Consider the following 26309-nt stretch of genomic DNA (forward strand, 5'->3'; position numbering starts at 1 on the left):
TTCCCACAGGGCCAAAATGAATAGAAGCCTTGTTTTAAAGTTTGATGACATTCGCCGTCTTCAACACGCTTTCCCGTACTGAAATCTTTGCACGACCGCAAACAGCTACATGTACCTTCAGGCAATCAAGTCACATATGCATACAATATACATGTACGTAGGCAATTAAATTTAGAAGAAAAATCAAATCAGGGCATCTGAATGTGCCCCCTCCCGCTTAATAACGTACAAGCATGCCCTACAAAGGGGGAACAGGGCAGGAATCCAATATCAGCAAATTAAGTAGGCCTACATCAGGTACAAGTGTTCATATATTCTGCAGTGTAGAGAATGCAAGCGCGTGTTTGAACCAAACCTCAAGGCAATGCACGCACCAGTACCATGGATATGAAGTTAGACTGTACGTGTAAAATACCATCACTGCCTTTGTCCTAATCAAGCGGAACCCTTTCATTTTGTAGGGTGATAAGACTTGCGTGGGCAAGGGTGCAAATCTTGACGGCACGGAACTGTTCGTGTTACTGGGGTCTGTTTTCACCAGTTACTTCTCATTTCTTTATGCACCAGAGATGGAAGAAATGTACGTAAGTACTTTAGTTCATCAGTGTAATCATTCCCTGTTCTGCCATTACCGCCTAATTGGCTGGACACGCGCAGTTTTAAATACATCCATGTACATGTATATGATGTTTGAGGTTTTAGTGCATTTGTGTACTTACAGACGATAACTGTCTCTTCTGTTGGGATGAAACTAAATAGCTTGTGGAACTGTCTGTTGCGACTTTCATTACTCATATCCTGTATATAAACAAAAACAAGGGGAATATGTATGTATTACACAATCCACAAAGTTTATTCGGAGCAATATTAGAACTGCCCGCAGTACGGTACATGTGTATACATACATGTACATACATACACGTCCATTACCATTTGCTTATCACAAGTACTGTGCCATGGTCGTATGAATTATTCAGCTACATCTGCTTGACATGCTGCAAGAGGACAGCCAATACCATTAAAAATATATCCCATCTAAAGAGCACCACAGTCACACAGGCTCTCGCGGGCACTTCATTTGCACTCGACAACCTGAAGTTTGCAAACCGCCACACCTGACGGCGTGAGAGAAATGGAAGTGAAGTATCATGATCGGCGCCACCTCCCCATGAAATTCAGGCAATGAAGACAACAGAGGTTGTTCCCTTTTCTAAAAACACTGACAGGTCAAAAATGAAAACTTGCATTTGCTTTTACCGGTAGGTGTCCCACAACAAACACAAATGTTCTTGAATTCCTCCCCCCCCCAAAAAAGGATTGTTTTCTAAAATGCCACACTCTGTGATTGACGCAAAACTGTCACGCGCACCACTTCAAAACAAGCCAGAGATAAAATGAAATCCATATATGGATCAATTAATGGATGCCGGCAATTCACTCTAAATGCATAGTGGAATACACATGTATCTGGACCAGACAAGCCCATCAAAGCACAAGTAATGGGGAACAGGTACATTGGGTGGTATTGACAATACGCATACATAGTATGTGAGTACATGTAAATGGCTAATTCCAGAAATTTGGGGTCCATTTTTTTCATGTCCCTGTCACATCTGGCTTGTAAATTCAGAACACATTTTCTAATATCCACGAGTGATGAATGAATGGAAATTACCTGCCACACAAATAGTACTAGTTTGGAGGCACTTGTCACTAAGGTTAGATGTAATAGGGACACGAAAATGGCGCACTTTTGGACCCCGTCATTTCTGGAATTACCCAAATGCAGTTTGCACAAGGATATTTTCAATAAGAAGAGCTTCAAGTTGGGGCATGTATTAGTCATTTTATTAGTTACATTTTATTATAAGGGTACATAAACTCTGGCTGATTTTGGAGGATTTTGTGACGCAGGGCTAGGGCCCAACCATCAATGCGTCACACAAAGTTTGACTTAAATTTCCAAGCAATCTTGTTTACATTAAAAAAGTACTGAATACAAGTCCATGTAGAAAACAATCTGCATTCATCAAGGGAAACATACGGAAAGGGGGAGAGAGTTGAATTTCAGGCATGTAAACTGCAGCCAGTTAACTGGAGTGAGTTGATTCACTATGATCAGGAATATTTTCTCAAATTTATCAGTTTAGATGCCTTTGTTTGAATCTCAATATAAATTGTAAAATCATTTTCAGGAGTATACAAATCTTACACCGGGGGAAAGGCAGTTGGTTGCAATGTAGGCTTTTCAAAAAGATTAAAGTAATAACGCCAAGAACAGAAATCATTACTTGTTTCCTTTTCAGTTTACATGTACTTGTACGAACAGGTACATGTTCCAGGAGGGGGGAACAGAAGGGTCCAAAAGAAAGAATTCTGTATGTTCGTGAAAATGATGAAAAACGCTTATAAAGGGTTTAGACCCCTTGTAGTTGGGAGGCAAACAAATTAAACATAGGAATACTTCATACTTAGCAGTTGGCATAAAAGCCAGCACGAATGCCAAATTGTGAATTCAGATCCAGCATTCGTGCTGTTATTTTTATTTTAAATTGAACACACTTCACCCCAAGCCAAACTAACAGTTATGCATGTAAGTCCCTCCATATGCTTAGGCCCCAAGAACTTTGGACAATTTCAGATATGCCAATATCAGTTGATTTGAAAATCTCGATCAGCCCCTGTTGGTTCTATGTGAAGGGGATTGTTAAAGTCCATTCTGTTTGTGCGGTCATGATTCAGCCTTAGGGTGCTGCATATGATTATCTGTTGGCTGGTGAAACACCCCCTCAGAAAAAGTATTACAAATGACAGGAAAATACAGTACAATGAAGCATTAGAAACAGAGCATGGGGTACCCCCAGTACATGTACAACTTGGTTTTCCAAACAACAGTTCCCACATGATGTAGGACGCATTTTGAAATAGATGCCATTATATCAAGCACAGTTGGCTGAGCAGATCCTACATGTAACTATTACCACATATTCTCCATTACCCTGATTACACTTGAACGGGCTTATGTCCAATTGGATGTTTGGAAATAAATTTACTTACTTCCTTAATTCAACCAAAAGTCCAAAGGAAGGACAGCTTGCTCTGGGCAAATAATTCATTCTCAATCTGAGCCTAAAATTAGCCAGTCTGCGTTTTCTTCCCTACACAAATCCTATTGCTCACACCTCCCCTGGGGGGCCTCAGTTGGAGAGCTCAAGTTTCTATACTAGCCTTCTGTGGTATGCAGATAACCCTGCCCTTAAGGCAGGAGAGGCTCTCCCACCAAGAATGGGTTGATCCCACTGATGCCCCAGAGAATCATGGACAAACATACCAGCCTCTTGATCTCCAAGAGGGTTGAGTTTCCTTCAGTTACATGTACGTCAGGACGAAAAGGTCCTCTGCATGTTGGCACTTCTTAAAAATACCCTGCACAAACACCCTGAGAATACACTCGCTGAACCAAGAGTTATCCTTCATGGATACATGGACTATACACTGTCCTGGAACTTGAGACGACCTGATTTCTTAAATTGATGGATTTCTGGGAGGAGGACAACGCTATATGTAATTTTGTGTTTGCACAGAGAGTTGTAACAAGAAGCTACAACGTACATGTACATGTATGTTTAAGAATTCACTGTTTGTACATGTAACCATACATGTACAAATGATGCGAGCTGTTCTGCACTTGGGAATACTCAGGAAACCTTTACAAAATAATACATTGTACATGCAATATCAGTTGCAAGTCACCTGAATCCATGACTTTGAAGAATCTTGCATCATGGGCATTTACATGTATCTTGTACATGAAGTTTTGTCACTAAGAATTTTCATTGTATTTTCACCAGGACACCAAACTCAGTTTGTTTTAATGAAAAGTACTATAAAACAACATTTTTAAGAATCAGCCTCAAGGCTTATATTGTGGGATTAAGTCTAGACATTTGGAATTGAGAGTTTGGATGATGTTGGCCATGTGGCAATATTTGACTCATAGAACAAAATTGAATTGCAGAGCAAAACAAGGACAAAAAGATTGAAACCCAACATGGAACTAAGACAGGAGGCAGGTCTTAAGGTCCCAGAAGGTGACCAAAACTAATGAATTAATACCAGCCTTAAAAGTAGCTTGAAATAACTTGAAGATTATTAGAAATTTCTTTTATTCTGAGATGCAATTCAAAATACTTGGTAAACCTTACAGTTTGAATTTCCAATGTTTTGATGAAATTTGAAATATACATATACACATATTATCATGAAATTGAAAATGTTTGGTTGATTGATGAAAGATGCCTTCTGGAAATTGTGACAGTGCATACATTATAAACTCCAGGGGCATGAAAAATTCAACTATTAACCTTGAATATACATCACTGTATCCAGTACTTAAGGGGAATGTGTGCATGACTCCATACAAAAGGCAAAAATGTCTCCACTGTTGCATAAACAACATGTAGAATTTGTAATTTTTTTTGTGGGGGAGGACTTGCTCCGTGACATTTTCTGGGGTCCAATGATGACACAAACACACAACGAAAGCACAGAGAAACTGTAAACATTAGCTGACATTTGAGTAACATCATCAAGCCAAGTAGGAATACAGAATTCCTTTCAGGCCAAAGTTGTGTAAACAATTTCAGTGACTTGTAATTGAGATCTGGGGGGGGAGAATTCTACTGGGTTTGCTTTGGTCTAATCAGCTCGATGTCACCTTTTCAAAAATATGCATGTGCATGTAGTTGACCAGGGTTAGATATGGATTCTGATTTGAAGAATGAATTCAAATGCCAAGCAATGTAGGCCTTAACATACATGTAAAGTACATGTACGGACTGCTCAATTCCACTGAAGGTCAGTTTGTTCAAAGCACATTCAAAGCAAGAGGCCAGGCATGGTTTACATGCAGACCCATAATGGAAGTACTGGTACCCTGCATCATTCTTATGTATGACACAGTTTGGGAAAGTGACATGAATGTTCACAGAAATATTCTCAGCAATGCCTCAGAATCAGTTACATGCATCATCAAACCAATGAACAAAACTTACCTCAAGTTTAGCTAACGCATCAGTAAAAGCCTTGGAAATGCCAAATGATTTGGACCTGGATGGACACAGCGAAACCGTGAAGAAAGTGGCAGGAAAAAGAAAAGTGGATGAGGGAAGAGGGAGGAGGAACAAATGAAAGAGAAAAGTTCAAATTAAGTTCTGTTTTGTAATTTAAAGGCAAGCAAATTTCCAGTAGCAAGATGCCTTCAATTGGAGAGATTTGATTACTCGGAAATGTCAATTAAGTTTTCAACCGGAAAAGTACTCCAAATTGATTAAAACCAGTTTAAGTACACATGCAAATAATTTCATAGATAATTCATGTATGCTCGCGTACAATGTACGCACATTTAACATCCTAACATAATCACAGGTTTTTGACTTATAATAACAGTATCCTCATTAATAATTAAAATTTAAATTTGTGTTCAAAATGTCTTCTATGTTGTTATTGTAAGTAATCACTAAAGGAAACAAAATGCAAAAGTATTCCTGAACAAAATCAACTACTTTCAATTTTAATGAAACATGATAAAGTCAATCCTGATCATTAGAGTGCAACCACATTTTGTTTCAAATAAAGTCCTCTCATACTTTGTTTTTAGTGAAGTTCAGTTCAATAAAAACCACTAAATGGATTCTAACGTACACTGTACTGAACAACCATCAGGACTACGAACAAAATGTACATCATATATATATGGCAGCATCACTAGCACTGTCCCCCCCCCCCCAATTCTCCTTGGTGGGGCTTAATGGATCGGCCTATAAATGGCTGATGCCTGTTTGTCTCATGACTGGGGCCCCACTTTCAAATCCTTCCACTGCCATTGGATAGCGTTAGCAATGCTTCACTGTTTACAGGCATTGCAATTCCTTGGATGAACAAGTTGAGTAGAAAGATTTGTTGACAAATGAAGACGACCTACATTCTGTACATGTACAGAATTGATTTAGATCACTTCAACACCTTGATGTGTCCTTACAGCCAAGACGCTATGGTTTCAAAGAACAGGAAATGAGAAAACATACAATGTACACATGTGGTGCCAGTAAGTTGTTTCAGCCACCACTGCAGCCATACAGTATGGCGAATATTTGCCAGTACCAAATATAAACTTATAACCTTGAACAAATGACATGAAAAACATATGGTGCTGGTATTTAGCATTGCAAAAAGTAAGAGGCTGCAAAAATGCGTATTTAGCTACAACTTTGGCTGTTGTTAAAATGCTTCCAGCTCGAACCTTGGGATGTATGGTCTCTGTGCCCTCCTCACTCAAAGATCAACACAAGGATGCCATTGCCATCAGGCCCCTAACAACCATGCCGAGATGGGGTTGATCCATCAGCCTGGCACACTCTATGCCATGGGTGCACTGGTAAACCGCAAGCACATACACTGTGTGATAAGGGCTCCCGGGGATGTCGTTGCCAAGGAACAGGGCGTACTTTAAAAACACAGAGCCCATCAAGGGGGCACGGTTCGCCGACAGCATCCACACACAGCCTACCCCTGCAATGGTGCCTGCGAAATGCCTTGTATATGTACATGTACCATCAATGCCTAATTGCATAGCACTGCTGGCAGCCGATTCTGTATGATAAGATACACGTAATGTACTGCCTTGGTGCCACATGTTTCATGGAACGGTTTGAGAACAGGCTGAATGAAACCAGAAATGTAAAAAAGGAAATCCCCATGCTCAGGAAGCCACCAACACTTCCATGCCAGGATACAGTGCTCGAGCAGTGTAGCATGATTTTCTGCTACAGTACACCCAACTTTCAGCCAACTGTTAAGCAGCGCTATACAGCTAGCTGGACCCAGTTATGACTAGAACAGACCTGTTAAAAACTAACACTGTAAGCTGTGACAAGAAGCAGATTATGCCGTTCCTCACCTGCTCATGACTGACATTGTCAGCCACCCCGCTGATCCTCGTCATCCACTGATATCTGCAGGACAGTCTATGAAGCAGTGTTCACACCATGAACCAAAAAGGAACTGGATGACTCACAAACACCTTTCTTTTACGCCAGTTACAAAAAAGCAAACAACTCACTGAACCAGTAAAATAAAACCAGCACAACAAAAGGGGTTCAAACTACATTTCACTTCCGCTTTTTATGCCATTTATACATAACAACTAAGCACTAACAACCAATGTCTATATATGAATGCAATACGGTAACCATAAAAACCATCCTGATCTGTATACCAGTGAAAGGTCGTTCAAAGCGGTATGTGCTGGTATCTTGTGACATATCTCTACCTCATAAGAGTTTATCTATAAGACCATATGTGCAGGTACACTGGTATGCATACCTTGGAACCTTGACAGCTCACCTGACAGTTACGAAAACATTTTATGAGTACTACAATAATGAATATATACACTAGCTGCTGAATTCAGGATTTGCATAACATCTGTTCTTATCCTTTCAGTCCATTTCACTTGTTAGTAAATGCGAATTTTATTTGTTCAAACCACACTTGGTGTTGGTGTGCATGTTGACATGTATGTACCGGTACTGTACATGTCCTCCCGTACATGTGCGTACATTTATCAACTATGCACAGCTAGGCAAGTTTTATTCCTCCATGTACTATAGGTACATTAAACCTTCCACATTTGCCGGTCACTTGGGGAGTGATATTATACTAATTATGCAACCCATGAAAAAAAATAAAAATAAAGTTGGAGAGGGGAATAAAATGCTACGAGTAATGGGGTGACGGTGGATTTATGGGGCAAAAGTAAAGGAAGTTGCCTCCGTTCTTATTGTCATTCCCATCCACTACTGCTTGTTATGGTTTGGCATGTCAAAGCTCATACATGTACATTGTTTCCTTTCTCCTCATCTTGCAAACAGTCCACCGTCCAGGCAATTAATCAACATCAAATGTAGCAAAAATGCTGGCTATGCATGTATCGTACCTGGTGGCTGGCCGCCTGGCACTGTCTGTCAAATCTTTCTCATCCAATCTTGTTTCATTGCTTTCTATTGTGCTACAGCTAAACCATCAAAGAGAGCAGAGCGCTTTAGCCTAGGACTAGGAGTGCATCCTGGCCGGACAGTCCTGACAGAGGACACAAGGCTCCAGGATCCTCTACTGTGACCAAAAATCACTCTGTGGTCACAATCAACCACTGACTTGCCATCAACATCAGCACCATGCAACAGTACAGAGCCAGTGGATGGAAAAGCTCCAAGTGCCGGTACACTGCATGTACATCAAGCCTCCAAAATTCCTAAAACATTCCCGTCAACAAGCTTGGTCACTTCAACCATAAAGAAAGGACACAGCGAAGACAACACCATGGTGACGACTTGGCCAGAACTCTTCCACTTTCACATGTCTGGTCATCAGGTTGTCAGACATACATGGTACTGGTGCTCAAGGTGTGAGCCCAGGTCCCGGTGATTGAGTTGAAGGCATGGAATGAACATTGCATATGTATACACAGCTACTGAGTTATGGTCAGCATGCAAGGGTGCAAATAACCTTAATGCTATCACTGTACTACCCCTAGCAAGAAACAAAAACAAGATGAGTGTGGCCCCCAACTGAGAATGCTAGCCTCTATGCTACAGTGTGAGCTGGGGGCCAGGCAGGCTGTGGAATGCAGATGAAAGCTTTATACTTACTTGTGCCTGGACTCATGAACATTGCCTGATGACGACTCTTTCTGCTCAACCGTCTTTGAAGAGTGAACATGTTCATGCAGTATTTCACTGCCGTCCATCTTACATGCATGTACATGTACATGTGCCCCTTCCTTACATGTAATATTGAAACACTGCTTTAAAGTACATAACCACACATGTACAACAGCCTTCAATGTCAGATGCACTTATGTCTGTACTGTGTGTGTAGGAGGTGGAACTGTGATATCTACTGATTACTGACTCGAGAGATGGAAACGCACCTAACCTAAACAGCCTGAGCGACATGTAAAGATACAATGCACTTTATATGTGATGGGCACTGTTGGTCCGAATCCTCAATGAACCTTGGACAACTGTTTCCCATGATGAAATATCAATTTCCATAAGGTCAGCTGCTCACTGCTCATGGTAGGCAGATGAATGCAGAACAAAAGCTCCATTAATGCGGACCCGAGTCTCTCCGCTTCGATGATAGGTCATTCTGTCATTGTGCTTACGCTGTGTGAGATATTGTTTGACTATACAGCGACTGTAAAGATGAATTATGGTAAAGTGTCAGGTATTTCCCCATCAGTTTCCCTTCAAGTGGGCAGAGACTGAGACTGTAAATCAATGGCATGAACGGCAAAGGTTGTGCACAATGAACACATCCATATTCACTGTACAGTACAGCATCCAAACCAGTTATTGAAAAATTCGACAAAAACTACCTTCACGTGCTTAAGACATGGCAAATTTGGGGCTAAACAGAGAGAATTTACCCCAGTACATGTGCGAATGCACAGCAAGCATGCAAGCCGTAACCTTTTTTTAAATGCAGGCAAAGTGCGCAACTCCAAACAAACATTTGGATAATGACAAATTGCTCAAAAACACTGGGACAAGCTGGACATTGCACAGATGGAAACGGACCAGACAAGGGAAATTTGTCCTTCAGAAAAGTGATTGGGAAATTAAAGAACTCTGCCAGGGGCATGTACATGTAGGGGATTATAAAGAAACATCCAACAGAGTGGCGGCAACAATGCCAACAATGACATATTGTACCTTTCAGGGTTTTGAACACCCAACAGAGCTCTCTCCCAATTCGATAATAATCCTGACTAACTAGGGTCAGTCCTCCAACAATTCAGAGCTGTGGAGTCGAAAATCCTGAATCCCAGACAAGTTCTGAGAAATCCAATCCCCAGTATGCACAAATGCAATAAAAGTCGATCAGACATCTGGATACATGTACGTACGTGTACAGTCCTCTGCTGTGCAACTGTACACAAAAGCCAGATATTTTTGTCTTCATGTTTATAAAATCCTCTACATGTACTCCAAGTTGTTATAATACGTATGTCTGTCAATAGGTTAGGGTACAAAAGCAAATCTATGCTTCACCCTTTACCTACATGTTGTTCTTTAACATGTGCTTTATCTTTCTGCTTGACATTGTACATTCTAAGGCAAACTATTGTAAAGCTAAATTCATCTTCTATTCTGTAACTATGGTATGAACAAGATTAAATAAACGTCTGTCCAAAAAAAAAGGTACATGTGTACCAGTACAAATTTTGAAAAGTAGAGTTTGAATACGCATGAATACACATTGCAATGCTACGTTGGTTTTTTTGTTTTTTTTTTTTTTTTTTTTGTGGTCTGTTTTTTGCTGTGGGCTGTGGCTCCCTGTTCCATTCCAATTTGTTGGTACATGCATGTAGTAGTGCTAGTAAAACATCATAATTCATGTACCGTCTTCTCTGTTGGTTAACTAAAGACTACTTTGGAGACCAGAATTTTAAATCACTACTCCTACCATGATTAGTGCAGTGGCACCACACACGTGGGCAGGTGGTACACCATGCATACATGTACATTTTCGGCTTCTTCGACCAGTAGGGTGTTTGACTAGTCATTAATGTATGCGCAGATGCAGGCTTACAGTTTAAAACAACACGACTGTGAAGCAACCGCAGTAACCGTGTCTCCTTAGATTAGGAGTACAGTATGCATGTTGTTCATAAACACACTCAGGGCCCTAAAGCCCAATTAACAGTGTGGTACAGAATTCAAAATAGAATAAAATCAAAATTAAATCATGGAAAATAAATGAACATATAAGGTAGACAAAAAAAAACACCAAATATAAAATTTAAAAAATGGATATTAGAATGAAATTTAAAATTTGAAAAACCTTTTGATAAAAAGCTTCGGTATAAACACACCCTAACTACTGTCCGTGTACCCGTAAGGAAAATTGATTGAAATTGAAAATTACACCAGAGTCAAAAAGCATTCGGACTAAAAGTATATGCCACATGTATCCGCTTGCATTTATTACAAGTTTCAAATTAGGACCAGATTTCCTTCTCTCTAAATTTGAATACAAGCATATCGTATGGAGAGCGAAAGCTTTGCTGAAACAAAAGAGAAAACAAATATCAGCAGGGACTCTAGGATAATTGTGCAGGGAGCTTGCACATTCTTATGATCCAGGAAATTCCTCATTTTCCTGGTAACATGATGAATGCAATTACATGTACATGTAACACTAGACTGATGAGATTTAATCCCACCAGTGAATAAATCTAAAGGATTGTACTCAATGCTCCATGAAATAAATCGTGCCACCATCGTCATTACTGAAAAAAAAAACACATTCTGCTACCTCTTGTGGAGTTTCCTTTCAAAATTTGTGCACAAATCTCTTAATCAGTCAATAATTGAGAAATGGATCAATAAATACAACTGATTCACAGATGATCTTTTGTGGGCTCAAAATCGATTTGTGGACACTTTCAAAATATCCGCATGTACATGTAACTCCTATGTTCATGTATGCATAATGCTGATGCTAATTTTATTGATAAGATGTGCAAAAAAGCAGGATTTGTTTCAAACCTTTCTTGATGTATGTAGACCTACATGTACATTTCATTAAAGCATGTCTAGGGTACTGGTATTTTGGTTCCGAGTTCTGACCAATAAATTAAATGCTGATGAGGGTAAGCAGAGCTGCATTTACATTTAAGGCATTAGTCAGATGCCTTGCCCAGAGGTGCCAGTCCTCTCCTTCCTCCCAAACCGAACGCGCTGACCAAACAATAGACCAGGATGCAGAGTAGGAAAGGTCACCCGCCTATAGTATGAGCAGGATATTGGTGATGAAGGTGGCAGCACCACTGTGGTACAATGTAGTTTCAACAGTGGTCAGAACGGGGCATTGTGACCAGAATCCCTGGGGTAGTTTCCAATCCATAGGTGGAGTCACAGACGGGAAGTTTATTACGCAACCAGCACCCACCAGACTGACAAGTGAGCTGTGGCTTGCTCCCCACAAATCTTGTGGCATGATCAACAAACTGAACTGAATACCATATCTGTAGGCTAGACTTTCTGATACGTACAGGCACTTTGCACAAAACCAGGATGGAAACAGGCTGCATCTTTCACCGGTTTTAGAAATTCCTAGACTTGCAGTTTGAATTTCCCCACAGGTTGGTTTAAGTTGCCAGTACATGGGGTACAACAGCATGTACGTATAATAAGGCTACACCATGAACATGCCCAGGCCATTATCATGTTGATGGGACAACTGCAAATTTGAGACCAATTTGTTGGGACAAAATTTTGTCCCAACATCTTTGGCCCCCACAACATCCAAGTGTATGTTTCAACAAGTGTGCACTGCAGTCCTCTGAACTATGAAGCCAGCACATGTACAAAATGTATGTTCACCTCATTTTTTCAAGAAGAAAAAGAAAGAGGAAATGACATCTAGGAAAGAAAGAGGAAATGACATCTATAGTACATGTACATGTATTTGTGCCAAAACACTCAAGATTTTGGTATCAAATCAGACATTTTTGCACACTTTTTCCACAATAGTAATCAGTGCTAAAATAAAACTGACTGGCCACCAACCAGAAAATGAAGGAAAACACAGCAATCAAGGATGAATTACAATAAGGAGTTTACTGTTCTTGACAAACAGGTGGCGGCTCAGGAACCATGACATCATCGTGGCAGATGTTAGCACAGAAAGAAATCGATTCTGGTCTGGAAGCTTGTTAACAAACAAATTGACAACTACATGGCAAACATTGTACAATCAATCAAACACAGAATCCTGCCTGTTTCAACAAAAGGGACACACAATTTACTGAGCCCGTTTCAATGATATTCAACTGTACAGAAAACTACACACTTAAAATATAATGTAGGCCTACATGTACAAGAACATCGTGTGATGAGGTGTTTATTACAAGTAATGTGGCCACATCTGTGATTGATCTTTCCAACTTTTCAGTAGACATCCACAAAACAAACACAACTGTCAAGCAGCGTTTTGGGACGGTTGAAAAGAATGAACAATTTTGCCAGTGTGAAATAAGCATTATTTGAAAGTGTTCCCCGCTGAGTACAGAACATACATGTACCACAGTTATCAGATTCTGCGAAAAGCTCAATGAAATCTGGCCAAAAAACCTTTATAGAAACCTTGGAACATTTCAGGGGGCTTTCTCTCCTCCCCATCACCCACAGACAAAATGTGGTTCTTTCAAACTTGCCGGTCCAGGAATTGTGCCTGCCTCATTCACAATGGACCATTTATTGTATCCTACCATTTATGTACATGAATATCTACATGTGTGCTGCATGTAGTAGTGTCTGACTGAGAGAATAATGTGGGTTGGATTGACCTACATGTATGTACAGTGTACTTACAATTGTCTAGAAATTAACCATGGGTCATTGCTGTGATCCACCTACTGGTAGCCTACGTGTGGGAAAGTGACCACATTTTCTGGTCAACCTCTACTGTGGTCACTTCCCCACATGCAGGCCATATCAAGGTCAGAGCAGTAACCTGTGATTAGGTCACTTCTATTGCCTAGCTCAGTCTATGTCTATTGCAAGTAGTGCACAAGGATGAGGTATCACAATCCCCTGGATAATTCAGATGACCCATGGATCAGTGCAGGAAATACCATGTTACTGTCCAGTCTAAGCCGGACAAAACACACCACATAGCAATATGAGATATTTTCTGGGGTGGCCATCGGGTGCATGCTTTGGTTATACATGTACTCATAAATGAAAAGAGCCCCTACATGTGGTACATTTATCCATTCATTGTTAATAATTCAAACTGACAAAACATTTCAGTACCTCAAAGACAGAAGTAGTTGCTATCACAAGAAGGCATATTACATGTATTATTACTATTATTTATTTGGCCAAACAAGAGTAAACAACAAACAAGAACATGCATATTAAAAAAAAACACAAAAATCAAACAACAAACCATAAGAACCCACTCTGAGGTGGCCAGGATTGATAAAAGTGAAAATAAACCACTGTAGCTCGAAAGCCACTTAATCCATCCTTAAAGTGGAACAAAAAACATTAAAAGTAGAAAACAAAAAGGGCAAGAGAATCACCGGGAACTGTCAGGCTTAAAAGTCCTATAAAATCAATATTGATAAGATTATGGCAAGCAGCAAAGGACACATGTCACTTCAATACCCTGAAAGTGGTCACACAAGTAGGTAGTGAAATGCTTAAATGAATCCAAAGTGAGGGCATCTTTGCGGACACTGGTTGGCAGGTTACTGCAGACCCAAACAGTAGTAAAGTCAACAGTTCAGTTCTGCACATAATAATGCAAAGGTTTAGTTGGTCGGATGTTTCTAACAAGTGGGGGCCTACATGTACATGTACATGTAGCACTGCTGACAACATTTTACCTTGCATTACCACATTGTTTGGTACTAACCATCTCTGATCTCTTATTAAATGCAGAAATTGACACTACTTCTTTCAAAATGAAATGCTTAAAGAGGTACATGTGACACTGAAAAATTTAACCTTATGAAATTTTACTTCATCAGTGTAACAAATACTGAACCTCTGCGAAGTGCACTTTTCAGCACATGAATATTACAAGATTTATAACATGTACAGTCAAATGTCGTTAATAAGAGGTCCTTTGGACTTGGTAAATTACATGTACCATGTTATAACAGGAACCTTTGTATTATCAGGAATTAAAACAATGAAAAAACAAAGGATTGGGACCTCAAAATACTCTTGTTTTAAGCAGAATCTTGTATTAACAGTGCTCTTATTAGCGAGGTTTGACTGTATAAACATTCCAGAACAGTATACAAGTACATGCATGTACATGTACTGCATTAGGCCTACCAGTACATGTACAGTAGGTACGCATACATTTACCAATATTTTCAGTTCTAATAATTACTCCCTTAAAACACCATACCAGTACAAGAATGGGCCCAAGAACATGTACAGGTACATACCTGCGAACAATGTGGTTCTTGCTGATGACAGTTCTGAAAAAAATCACGACAAGAAAAGACGAGTCACTGACAGAGCACAAAATCCTAATTCACTGAAAATCATCTTGACCACATGCAAAATGGATTATCCCATATGGGACGGAGACTTGATTAAAGGGATAAGGTCAGTAGCACTGACCTGTTTGTACATACGGTACAATGTATGTACTTGCATGTTTACAGAACTGAAGAAAAGCAACAACTGGGAAACTACATGTGCACCACACAAAAACATGTTCGAACCTGTGTCCATGCAGACAAGGTTAGGATGGTTTGACTCCAAATAACGTACGGTTGTATTTTTGGCACCTATATTTTGGCATATATGTAAGAATCATCTATATCCTATTCCATTTTTTCATTTTACACATCGGACTTTTGTCGGTTAAATTTGACCACTTTTGTTTGTCAGCAAAGTTGTTCATTTAGCTTCTTGGTGGGTGACAAGAGAGTAGACACCATGACAGATGCTCGAACATGCACAAATGCCTGCAGCCAAACTGGATCTTACCCAGAGGGCCAGTGACCCCTCCGTGTCTTCTGATGGTGAGGATGTGACATGAATCTACGTCGCTTTACTCCCCTCTCCCTGAGCGCTGATGATGAGGCCAACCCGTCGTCATGGAGATCAGCGTCCGTCTTGGGTTCAACATCCTCATCACCATCTGATGATGACCTGGATATGTCGAGGGAGGGATGGCAAAGGAGAAGGAACGAGAACAGAAAAGAGAGAGACAGAGAGTTACTGCAGGTTCCCGGGATAAAGTCTCTCGTGGGTAAAGATCAAATTGGTGATAATGAAGGATTATGTCCAACTTCTGCAGGAAAGATGGGAGAAGGCAGTGGCCACTGGAAGGTGTGAGGGTAATGAACACAAATGCATATACACTGAAAACCTAATTAGAAATCATTTCATGGAACTGCTCTACAGGAAACACTGTACAGATTGACATGTTAAACATACAGGGAAAAATGCATACCACTGCCAGTCACTTGCACTTTGATCCAATCCAACTAAACACGTATTACTGGTAGTTTACCATGCAGCTAATAAAATAACATTTTTTCTGTGCTTCCAGTATTTGGAAAACAGTTTTTAAAAATTGCTGAAGTCAAAACTACTCGTCAAACTCAACATCTAAAATGAACACGTCTGGCACACTAACAGGTTTACACATATACAGATGTAGAGTATAACGTACAAATGTACTTATGATACATGTAAATTTCCCCATCAAAAGTTTTAAATGTACCCAAAAGGTCACATTTTGAAACATCAGTTTGGATATTATACTTTGTACTGGACATGTACATGTACCAGTATGCAAGCTTTTAAAATGGGATTTATTTGACTATAAAAATGTACAATTTTTCAATGCGCAGGGACACTGGAATGCTGCAGAATGTACCGTAACGGATGATGCTATTACATGTATCTTAAAGATACATGTACAGGTGCAAATATGGAACATGCAGGATTAATTGAACGTACATGTAAACATCATTCACCGAGGAATGGGTGTGCAATAACAGGTTATTTTACAAGATGTTCTCACTGGTACAAAATGGAAATATCGACTGGCTGCCCATCAAAATTACAACGGAATTCCTGGAGTTAGTGATTAAATTATCTTTCCTCAAATTCTGTTAAATGCACGCTCTGTGAATAATGTACTATGTATTTCTGTACTGTCTGATGATTGGGTAAATTGAGCACTCAAAAATGATATGGACAGATGGAGATCCTTCTATTTCCACCCGGCCGGCTAGTGGAGATAATCACATTTACCGTTTCCATGGAACCCAAAGCCTATTCACCAATTTGAAAGTACAAGCGTAGATAAAATTTACGTTTATCGGGTTTATTTACGGGTCTTAAAAACTGCTGTATGGCATATGTTTGTGAGTACTGGTCACGCAATTTTAGTCATGAATCTGTGAAGTACATGTACATTTAACTGGCAAACCTCATACAGTTTAGCATACAGTACATGTACATGCACCAGGAAGCAATGATACTGTACATGTACATATTGAAATCCACTCGAATATAAAATTTAGGGTCCATGCAATAAATTCTTACCAGTACATGTACATGTAAGTACCGGGTATCACAGATACAATTGTTTGTGTAGCTTTATACTCTTCATATGAAAACTACACATATTTGGCATCATGCTGGGTAAAGCGTATTGAAAAGTGCACTCGTAAAATTTCAAGTCCAGCTAAACTTGAGTACAGCACTATTGTACCCGTACACAGGTGTAAATGCAGGTACATGCACACATTCCGATATGTTCAATGTGCATGGTATGCATTATGTACGCATACATGTACATTTACGGCGATGTACCGGTATCGTAACACCTGACTCTGAGTCATTCTATAATTCAAGGTCCAAAAATGTGACATGTTTGTCTCCTTGTTACACCCAACCGGAGTAATTTGACATGGAAATTAACACCGGTATCACTGAAATTGATTCATCTCTCAGAATTGAACAAAGTTTTGAACTTACATGTAGGCCTACATGTAAAATATACACGTACAGTATCATACGTACTGGTACATGTCAGACTGGCAGGGACAAAAATTGAACCCCACATTTACAATAGAATGACCCACCAGTAGATTAAGGGTAAATGCAATGGCATCTTCAAACACGGCTAAAGCTTGGCAGACCCTAGGGCCCAATCATTTTTTTCTATATATGCTACCTTGTACTACATATGAATTACTAAAGAAAAAAGTGGCAATATGCGCACATTTTGCTGGGAGTGGGCCGGCAATTTTAAACCAGTGGTTTGTACACGTATATGTACATCATGTACGTGTACGCAATTGTATAGTGGTACAATGCACCGGTACTTGTACTGGCATACTCTGCACCTGTCAAGGAGTACAAATTGCTCTGCCCTGGAAATTACAGGCATGCTTATCATAGCCCTGAAAAAAGGCCAGAGAAGCCTTGTCAAGGCCCCAAATAAGTCCAACAATTTCATCAAATATAAATCAGGCTTTCCTTGAAAATTGGCATCCGATATTAAAGATGATGGATCGAAAATGGGGTGATATTACGTGTACCAAGAACAAAACAGAAATGGGATATCACTTTATCGGCACATGAACACTTTTTATGCACAAACATGCCAAAAAATGCTGGAATGAATACCTACTCTTCAGGGTGGACTGCCGGTATGTCATTCACAGGATGATCTCTGGGCTGTGTTCTGTCTCTGGGCATTCAAACAAGAAGAAAAATATCTGGTGTAATAGCAACAAAAACTTCTAATACAACACGTGAAATGCAAATCTTAGTTACATGTACTCTGTACATGTACATAGTTCCATTTCAAAGCACCCTTTCCAGCTCAGCTATCCAAACTGTATCAGGGCTTCTGCTTCTGGCTGAAGCCTTCAAGGTAGAAATGACATTCAAATGTCCTTCATGACTTTACACTACATGTACATGTATATGTACAAGCACTGTACAAGGCATACATGTACATGTACATGTACATCCACATGCGAACCACCTTACACTGATTACACGCACAAACCATGGAGGTGCACAACGAGGGCTGTCATGTCATATTCCTTTATTCCCAAACCCATTCTCTTTCAACTTGTGCACTGTCACTAAAACAACAGGTGTGTGCAACTGTTAAGCCCATACACATCTGGATTTCAAGAATACATGTACAAGTTTTATTGTGAATTGACCAATTTTGTCAAAAATTATAGCTGCATACAAAGTAACTTGACATGATACACAACGTGTGCACATGAATTTAATTTGTCCAACTGCAACAGAGGCATGTTCATCGGTGTTTTAGCAAGTAACTTTTAAGCTAAAGTTTCAGCCATCATGTACATGTACTAGTAGAGGTACATTGTACATTGTACAAAAGTTAACATGTACCATTACACGTAATGTAGGCCTACACTTCTCAGATTATATTCAAAGTTTGTAAATATTTGTCATCTGGTGACAATGGCCACAGACAGGATGAATCACCTGCCTTTTAACAGTGGCCTTGGAAGGCTCAGACAGGTGTTTTTTCCTCCCTACATGTACATTGTACATGCATATCACACTGGAGGCACCATGTCCTCCAAGCACAGCAATGGGCCAGTCACTAATGCTCAGTGCAGAAGGCTTTGTGCAGTCAAGATAAGATTGATGGCCATATCAAAACTACCTTGAAGACATACATAAAGCAAGATATGAGACAGAGAATCCTCCCTCCTTTGTGTCGGTCATTGTTTCACTGGAATCTGAGGAATTCTTTTCAGATACATGTATCTAGGGAGGATGTGTTGGGTATTGAATAGCCTAGAGAATGTATAGCGATTGGACATGTTAGGGGGTACGGGTACTCCTCCGGTCTCATGTCTTGCTGAATATACCGTATATGTAGAGTTTCCATCTCATCAATCTGCTTTTCATGTCATTCATTGTGTCATTTCTGTCTCCTGGTTTGCCTGATTTTTTACCAGATTTACTAGGTGTTTTCGGTGCAATAAAAGTCACTTTTCTTATTTTCTTTGTTCATTTTCTACAATATTTACTCTTCTTTAGTGTGTGTGGGGGGGGTCGCCATGTGGTAGGATGGCTCTGTAGAGGTACTGGTCACCTGTTTCATCTTGCCATTCACTGGCTTTTTAAGCCCATTCTTTTTTATAGCCGTCATCTGTTTGTTGTTGTGCCATGTCAATTGTTTTATGTTTTTCATGTATTTAATTTTTTGGTTTTATAGCCAGTGGAAAAGTGTAATAAAATAAAAGAAAATAAATAAAAATGTCTTGCTGGGAAAAAATTTGATAGAAGTAATTTTATTTTAACTTGGGACAATGTACAGTACATGTACATGTAGGTGCAACAGTAAAGTACATGTACATAAAAATGTCTAATGCATGAACGGTTTGATTTCATTGACAAAAACCTTCGACGGAAATGAAGCTGTGATTGGAAACCATTCAATTGGAGCACTACGGAATATGACACTGTTTTCAAGAATTTCATTTGCAATAAAAACCACATATCAACACAACCGGTCAATCATCCAGGGAACCTACTGATCCATTAGACTCACTTAATGTTAAACTGACAAATCAGCCGCACTGCAACCTGGTACCAGGCATTCAAGCAATCAGATACAATGGCGGGCCATTACTGGTATCTCTTCCTGGTGAGGGAAAACAGTGAGCTGATGACATACATTGGGATTCAGTGAGGGAATTGAAGAGAACAAATCAATAAGCACAGGCTGCCATGGCAACAGATGATGAGGCAACGAGTTACTGATACAATATTACTGCTGTATCGGCTACATGCACATGTATACCTGTACATGTATGTACATGTACTAGCACCTCGTGGCTGTACCTATTACATGTACATGTACGTACCAACAAAATAAGTTTAAACTTCAGTTTTAAATTAACAAGCAGGTCCCAGCATGGGACTATAAAACGGATAGCTCCGTAGTACCAGTGATGGCTGAGTGCTATGGGTGTAGCATGGACTTCCACTTAAAGTTGTACAGCTCACAACTTACAAGCTGCCAGTGCAGTGGCCTCTCATATTACATGTACATGTACCTTCCAGTGGTTTCATTTGTCAAATATGAGAAGCAGGTGTACATGCCCATGGAGATCCATTTAACTTCTCACATGTACATGTACATTTGATATCCTGGGTGTTGATGGAGTAAACATTGTACATTCCACACTGAAGAAAGAACACCTGGGCTGTACCAGATGGCTTACATATCTACCTGGTAGATGTACCATTAAGTAAGCATTTGTACAGATTTCCGGGTTTATTATCATACATACATGTACATGTATTTAGTCACACATGCTTTTTCTGTTTGCATTCAATACTTTCAATTTCCACATGTACATGTACATGGGGTTGCGCCGAATATCCAAATATTTCATCCATTATCGAATATTATTTCTGAAGTGGAATAGTCAAATGCAAAATTCATAAAAAGGAAGGGAGAATATTTCTTTTGTTTTAAATGAGACAAGTTGCACCATGGAGGCTTGTTTCAAGCAGATTCAAATTAAAAGTGACAGATACATGTATCTTATAACGATTCAAAACATAAATTATTTATCAAAAAATCTAAAAGGAATAGAAATTTTCACCATAGCAAGAAGTATTGTTCATCTGTTAAACTTTGCTAAATCGTGGCTGTAGATGCCCCTACACGTGAAACGATAATAGTGATTATAATGTACAACTGTGTGACTGATTTTGTATGGTTTGTTCATCATTCAATAATCTGCTGGTCGGTACGTACGACCAAATATTCAGACATTCGATCAAATTGAAGGTCGAATATTCGAACAATGAATTATTCAAATTGACTCAGCCCTATTTCTACATATTCAGTGAATCTTACACACTCAAAGATAAATAGAAACCACACATCACTGTGAACAACAGACAAATTACAACTCGAGGGTGACACGGCTAAATAAATCATTAGGCTTTCTGACAAATGTTTTGTTGTAACTACAGGTTGTGGTACTAACTAACGGTGCCCTTCAAATTAACTATCAATGGAGGATGGCACAGATTTGTTTGCTTTCATTTTAGAAATTAAACAAATGAGTCGCATGGCACACACTTCGGTCCAAGTACACGTATAAATACAAGACAATCTTCAGTCATCTATGCAAAATGTCAAGTAAGGTACCATCAATATGATCGTGCAATAATGTACATGTACATATATATGCAAAGGCCAACTTCTGCCGTTTCTCCCTATATATGTATTAACCCTCAGGATACAAGGGATGTTGGTGCTGTCAGTGCCGCCCCAAGGATAAAAGGTCAAAATAACTGCAGCATACGTAATTCTGTCATAATACAAACAGTACCTCCAAAGTGCACTGTTAGTCAACTCCTGGTACATGTACATGTACGAACACACCGGCACCCGGTTGTCTTTAACAGACGAACATCTTGAAAAGAATTCAGAATCACAATATTAACTTCTAAGAACATTTGATAACTCTAGGCACGACACTGTAAATAAAAAAAGGCTGGCACACACAGAGTGTAGGAGAACAGAAATCTTGCTGGGGTTTTTCGTTAGAATTTTGCAGAATTACCGTATCAATTATCTAGAACTACATGTACCTGTACCTGTTTCTACAGCTCTTTGTCCATTTACCGTATAGTGATACCCATCCTTATCGCTAGACCTACATGTATGTGTAACTCACATGCATTTACATACATGTACATTGTACATTTAGGTATTTTCTACACAATTTGCGGGTACAGTTGCTGCAGTTGAAATATAGGCAATGTTAACATTTCGGCAAAGGTACATGTATAGTATCATGCATGCTCATGTCAGCATGTAGGCTACATGAAGTGGACAAAGCATGACCAATCTACAGTCCACGTAGCCCTTTTCCCAACTACCAGAGAAATATACAATACCATACTCATACAATGCCAGAAAGAAATATTGCAAAGCTCAATCCTTGCCAGGACATCCTGACAGAAGCAGGGAGGGTATTAAGATATCAGTATTTTACAGGCCAAGCTGAAGTAACCAAATTCAGAAGTACAGTATGTACATGTAAAACCAACCGGGACCATTAGGAACCAATTAATACTACATGTACGTTCTACATACACTACCACACACAACAAAATTTATTAGGAGCACTTCAAAGAAGCCTCCAGTTTGTACAGTATGGTAAATTTGTCATTTGTGCATTATGTTCCTTGGAGGCAACCAAAATATTCTCACGTTCAGTGGAATGCAGAGCTACCGGTACCATTCGTAATGTTATACACTACATGGTAACCGTGTGCGCATGTATCGCGCCGACGCTAGTCGGTTTATCGGTACATGTATGTGTTTCCAATGGCAATTGCCCAAATACGGATCTTTGATGTACCTGTACATGTGTCATTGGAAATTACCTGCCGTCATTGTTTTCTTCAATATACATGTAACACCTTGCGAGAAAGAGCAGTTTCTCAGGGAGTTTACATGTAGCTCCAGGACTATCTTTAAACAAGTGCATGTATGCTTTTCAACAATAAACTTGTCAGTTACCGGCACATGTACCGTACTTTTTGGATAACTGCAAATGATGGACTGTACATCTGTAATCATGTTATTGATAGAATTAATAGCAATGTTGGCCAGTCTTAAACATGACCCATGGAATCAAAAAAATTTGTCACTGCCAACTTGAGATATTGAAAGTTAAATTTGGACAAAAATTGCTGTATCAGAAGGGACAGGTCACTGTGCCCATATGTGGTAATACTCTGGACTGATTACTCACTCATATTCCAAGGCTACATGTCGCTCAAGCAGGTGGCAGCATCGACTGTAATGTTAATCTACAAATCTTGTGCATATACATTGTAGACCCTGTATTTTATTTGTAATCAAAAGTCAGCTGAACTATACATCTAGGTGATGATTGAATAAAATGGGGGCATTTCTGGGGAAGTAATTTAATGAACTGCATCAGTCGGAATCATAACAAACAATAAATGGATGCCAGGGATCATGATCCTAAAGTCAAATCAACAAGAACAGAGACTGATTTCATTATTAGGTCTAATAAGACAACCACGTGGTGGAGATGTGGGGCCTGGAGACTTGCCTTGCTGAGGTACATATAAGTCTCCAGGCCAGCCTTGTGAGGCTATGTATCGGTACTAAACATTTAACAGATCTGGTGGGAAGGGGGGAGGAGCTTGGACACTCAATCCAGGATCATACATCTGAGTAAGACGAAGGAGCAAAGAGCACTTCCATACCCCAACCAAAATCAGTTTCACACAGCCAATCTTTGAAAATAAGTATCCAGTTGTGTTGGAAATTATATAAATGCTTGGTGCAACCTTCAATTTTAAGACTTTCAAGAAATCTTCACGCAGTAAGTTCTGATTTCTGAGTTCTTACCACTGTATGGTGACTCAAAGTGTTCATGGGTAGGCCTACTTTCTGCCCCATTTTTCACTTAAATCTGGAAATGACAGATAGTGCCAAGCATTTATACACTTATTCTGAACACAACTGGATAATTATTTACAAAGACTGTGGTATTCCCACCCAATTCTGATGGGGATATTAAAGTAAAATCTTTCAGGTCAATCTTTGGGCCATGTTTATTATTTGAAATTTCAAAAATAGGGTCAGCGCAATAAAGAGAGCGTTGCCTTTGTTTTTTGGGGGGACTTACCCGTTTTGCAAGATTAAAATGACAAAGAACTGGGGGGAGGGAGTCACCAAATATGCAATCCTCATGATGTGGTCCTATGCTTATGTCATCAGTGCCTTTCCTTCCTCTATGCACTGAGCATGGTTACTTACCCGGTGTCCGGGTCTGGGGTTGATGGACCAAATTCACACCGCCTCCTCACAAGGTGCATTAGCTTAGTTCGTACTCGTGTTCGTGGTGCTTTTGCGATAGAGTCAAATTCACCACAAGTCACAACAGGGCCTAGCTTAGCATGCTTAGCCTACATTCACATGATTCGCGTGGACGTTTGCGCTCCTTCGAAGTTATCGGGTCTGCCCGCGAAAAAAGCTCGGCGTAATCCCTAGCCCTGCAAACATCACGTTGTATAATGGGTGAAGGTGATGCCATGTGAAGATTTAGGTTAGTTTATTATTAAATAACTAAATGAGAATCTCACCATGGCTAGTGCATGCTGTTTTCCTTGCAAACTTCCTCCACGGTTCCACAAATTAATTATGCCGGGCCTGTACGCAGGCTACATGACACACATGTTGACATCGACTAGCGCAGCTGACAGGAGGACTGGAAAGATGGGTCACAGCGCCCTCACTGGTTTAAACTTTAACAAGTCATGTTCTCATCAAAACTGTCGGGGACAAACAACCTAAATAAGCAAGCTTTCAAGTTGTAAACCATTATGAAATTCACTAATATACAATTAAAATAGAACAGCGTCTGTTGTTGCAACTTTAAGGGATGTTCACAACTCGTTCTTCCTGGTACACTTACTTCCAATACGAGAAAGTTAACCAGACCATAGAGGTGAAATGAGACCGAAATGCCCACAATTAAATACTTAACGGAAACTTAAAAAAAAAAATAGCTGTGGTAAATTCCTTTGTATGGACCTTTATAAAGATTTGTGGGAAAAAAAATTTCAAAAATTTGAAATGAAGCAGGCGAGATTTATTACTTCTTGGTGTGTGTGCACCACTTTTTGTAGTTTAGAGTACATTTTAAGTTCAACACAGTAAGCCTATTATTCCATTACACACTAAATTACGGCAGGTTTGTTTTTTTTCTTTTGAAGTTCTGCTGCTTTTTCACATCATATCGGTGGAACTCATTCATGAGTTGGTCATAATGAAATTGAAATTTATGATAACTCTGCATTTTTGAACTTAAAAGAGTCCGTAAAGAATAAACTTGAGTCCGGTCAAATTTGTTGAATAATTTCAGGTTTTTAACAAAACATCATACTTCAGTGTTATACGCTAAATTTAGCTTGGAGCCCACATAATATAAATTCTAAAAACAGTTTGATACCATCCCATTGGTTAGTTAACGATTCTTAATACAGTGTGATGGACAATGATCAAAAGTGGTTTTTAAAATTATTTTTAATTAAACATTTCTTGAAATTATTTCACAACTTTTTTCTTTCGAACTTTCGAAAGATAATAACGTGATAAATTTGCTTTCTGTTGCTTAAGTTTAAAATTCACCATCTGGTTCGACACAAAAATGAGGAAATCGACCGGGCCCCTCGATGTTGGGTTCACCTCAGTGAGCAATCGTCAGGGTGACTGAAACACCCTGGAAAGTTTCAGGTTTTCAATTGAAGTCGAATGAAGACACAGCATACGACTACTAGTTCTGATACAGTCGTGCATTCCAGTCCCCTGTGGCGTAACTGTGGTGGGAGGGGCTTGCGCAATGTGGGGGGGGGGTTCTGGTCTAAACGTGGTTGCACGCCACCGTCCCGCTGAACAGAAGAATGGAAGATAATTAATCGACACCTTGGCGACGATGATCGTGACCTCACAACTGGATAACGGTTTCACATTGTAACATTTTGTCGGTTTCGAGATTGTTGAAAATAATTTCAGTGGTGCTATCCGGGAACATCTAAGCTTGGGAGCCTTGATATTATCGACAAAAGAGAGTACATTTAATTGTTATTGAAAACTGTGTGATTATTATTTTGCATACA

The 26309-nt window shown here is 39.6% G+C and overlaps 1 protein-coding gene across 5 annotated transcripts in view; it reads right to left on the reverse strand.

The window, feature by feature from the left end:
• The window catches only part of LOC110987952 (uncharacterized), a 41526-nt gene extending 16647 nt beyond the window's left edge, over nucleotides 1-24879 (reverse strand). The window contains exons 1-7 of one of the 5 annotated variants that reach the window (XM_087136694.1): nucleotides 24774-24867; nucleotides 20173-20265; nucleotides 18253-18312; nucleotides 15588-15752; nucleotides 15038-15070; nucleotides 5055-5109; nucleotides 720-798 (exon numbers count right to left, since the gene is read on the reverse strand). In XM_087136694.1, the coding sequence (XP_086992820.1) occupies nucleotides 720-798; nucleotides 5055-5109; nucleotides 15038-15070; nucleotides 15588-15637 (217 nt within the window). In that variant the 5' untranslated portion in view covers nucleotides 15638-15752; nucleotides 18253-18312; nucleotides 20173-20265; nucleotides 24774-24867. The other 4 variants (XM_087136693.1, XM_087136691.1, XM_087136695.1 and 1 more) reach the window with 4 other exon arrangements.
• Nucleotides 24880-26309: the final 1430 nt, after the last annotated feature.

This window comes from Acanthaster planci, linkage group LG05 (genome assembly GCF_054643075.1).
Source record: "Acanthaster planci isolate LZ-2023a linkage group LG05, COTS_SCS, whole genome shotgun sequence".
In the NCBI taxonomy this organism is placed as follows: domain Eukaryota; kingdom Metazoa; phylum Echinodermata; class Asteroidea; order Valvatida; family Acanthasteridae; genus Acanthaster; species Acanthaster planci.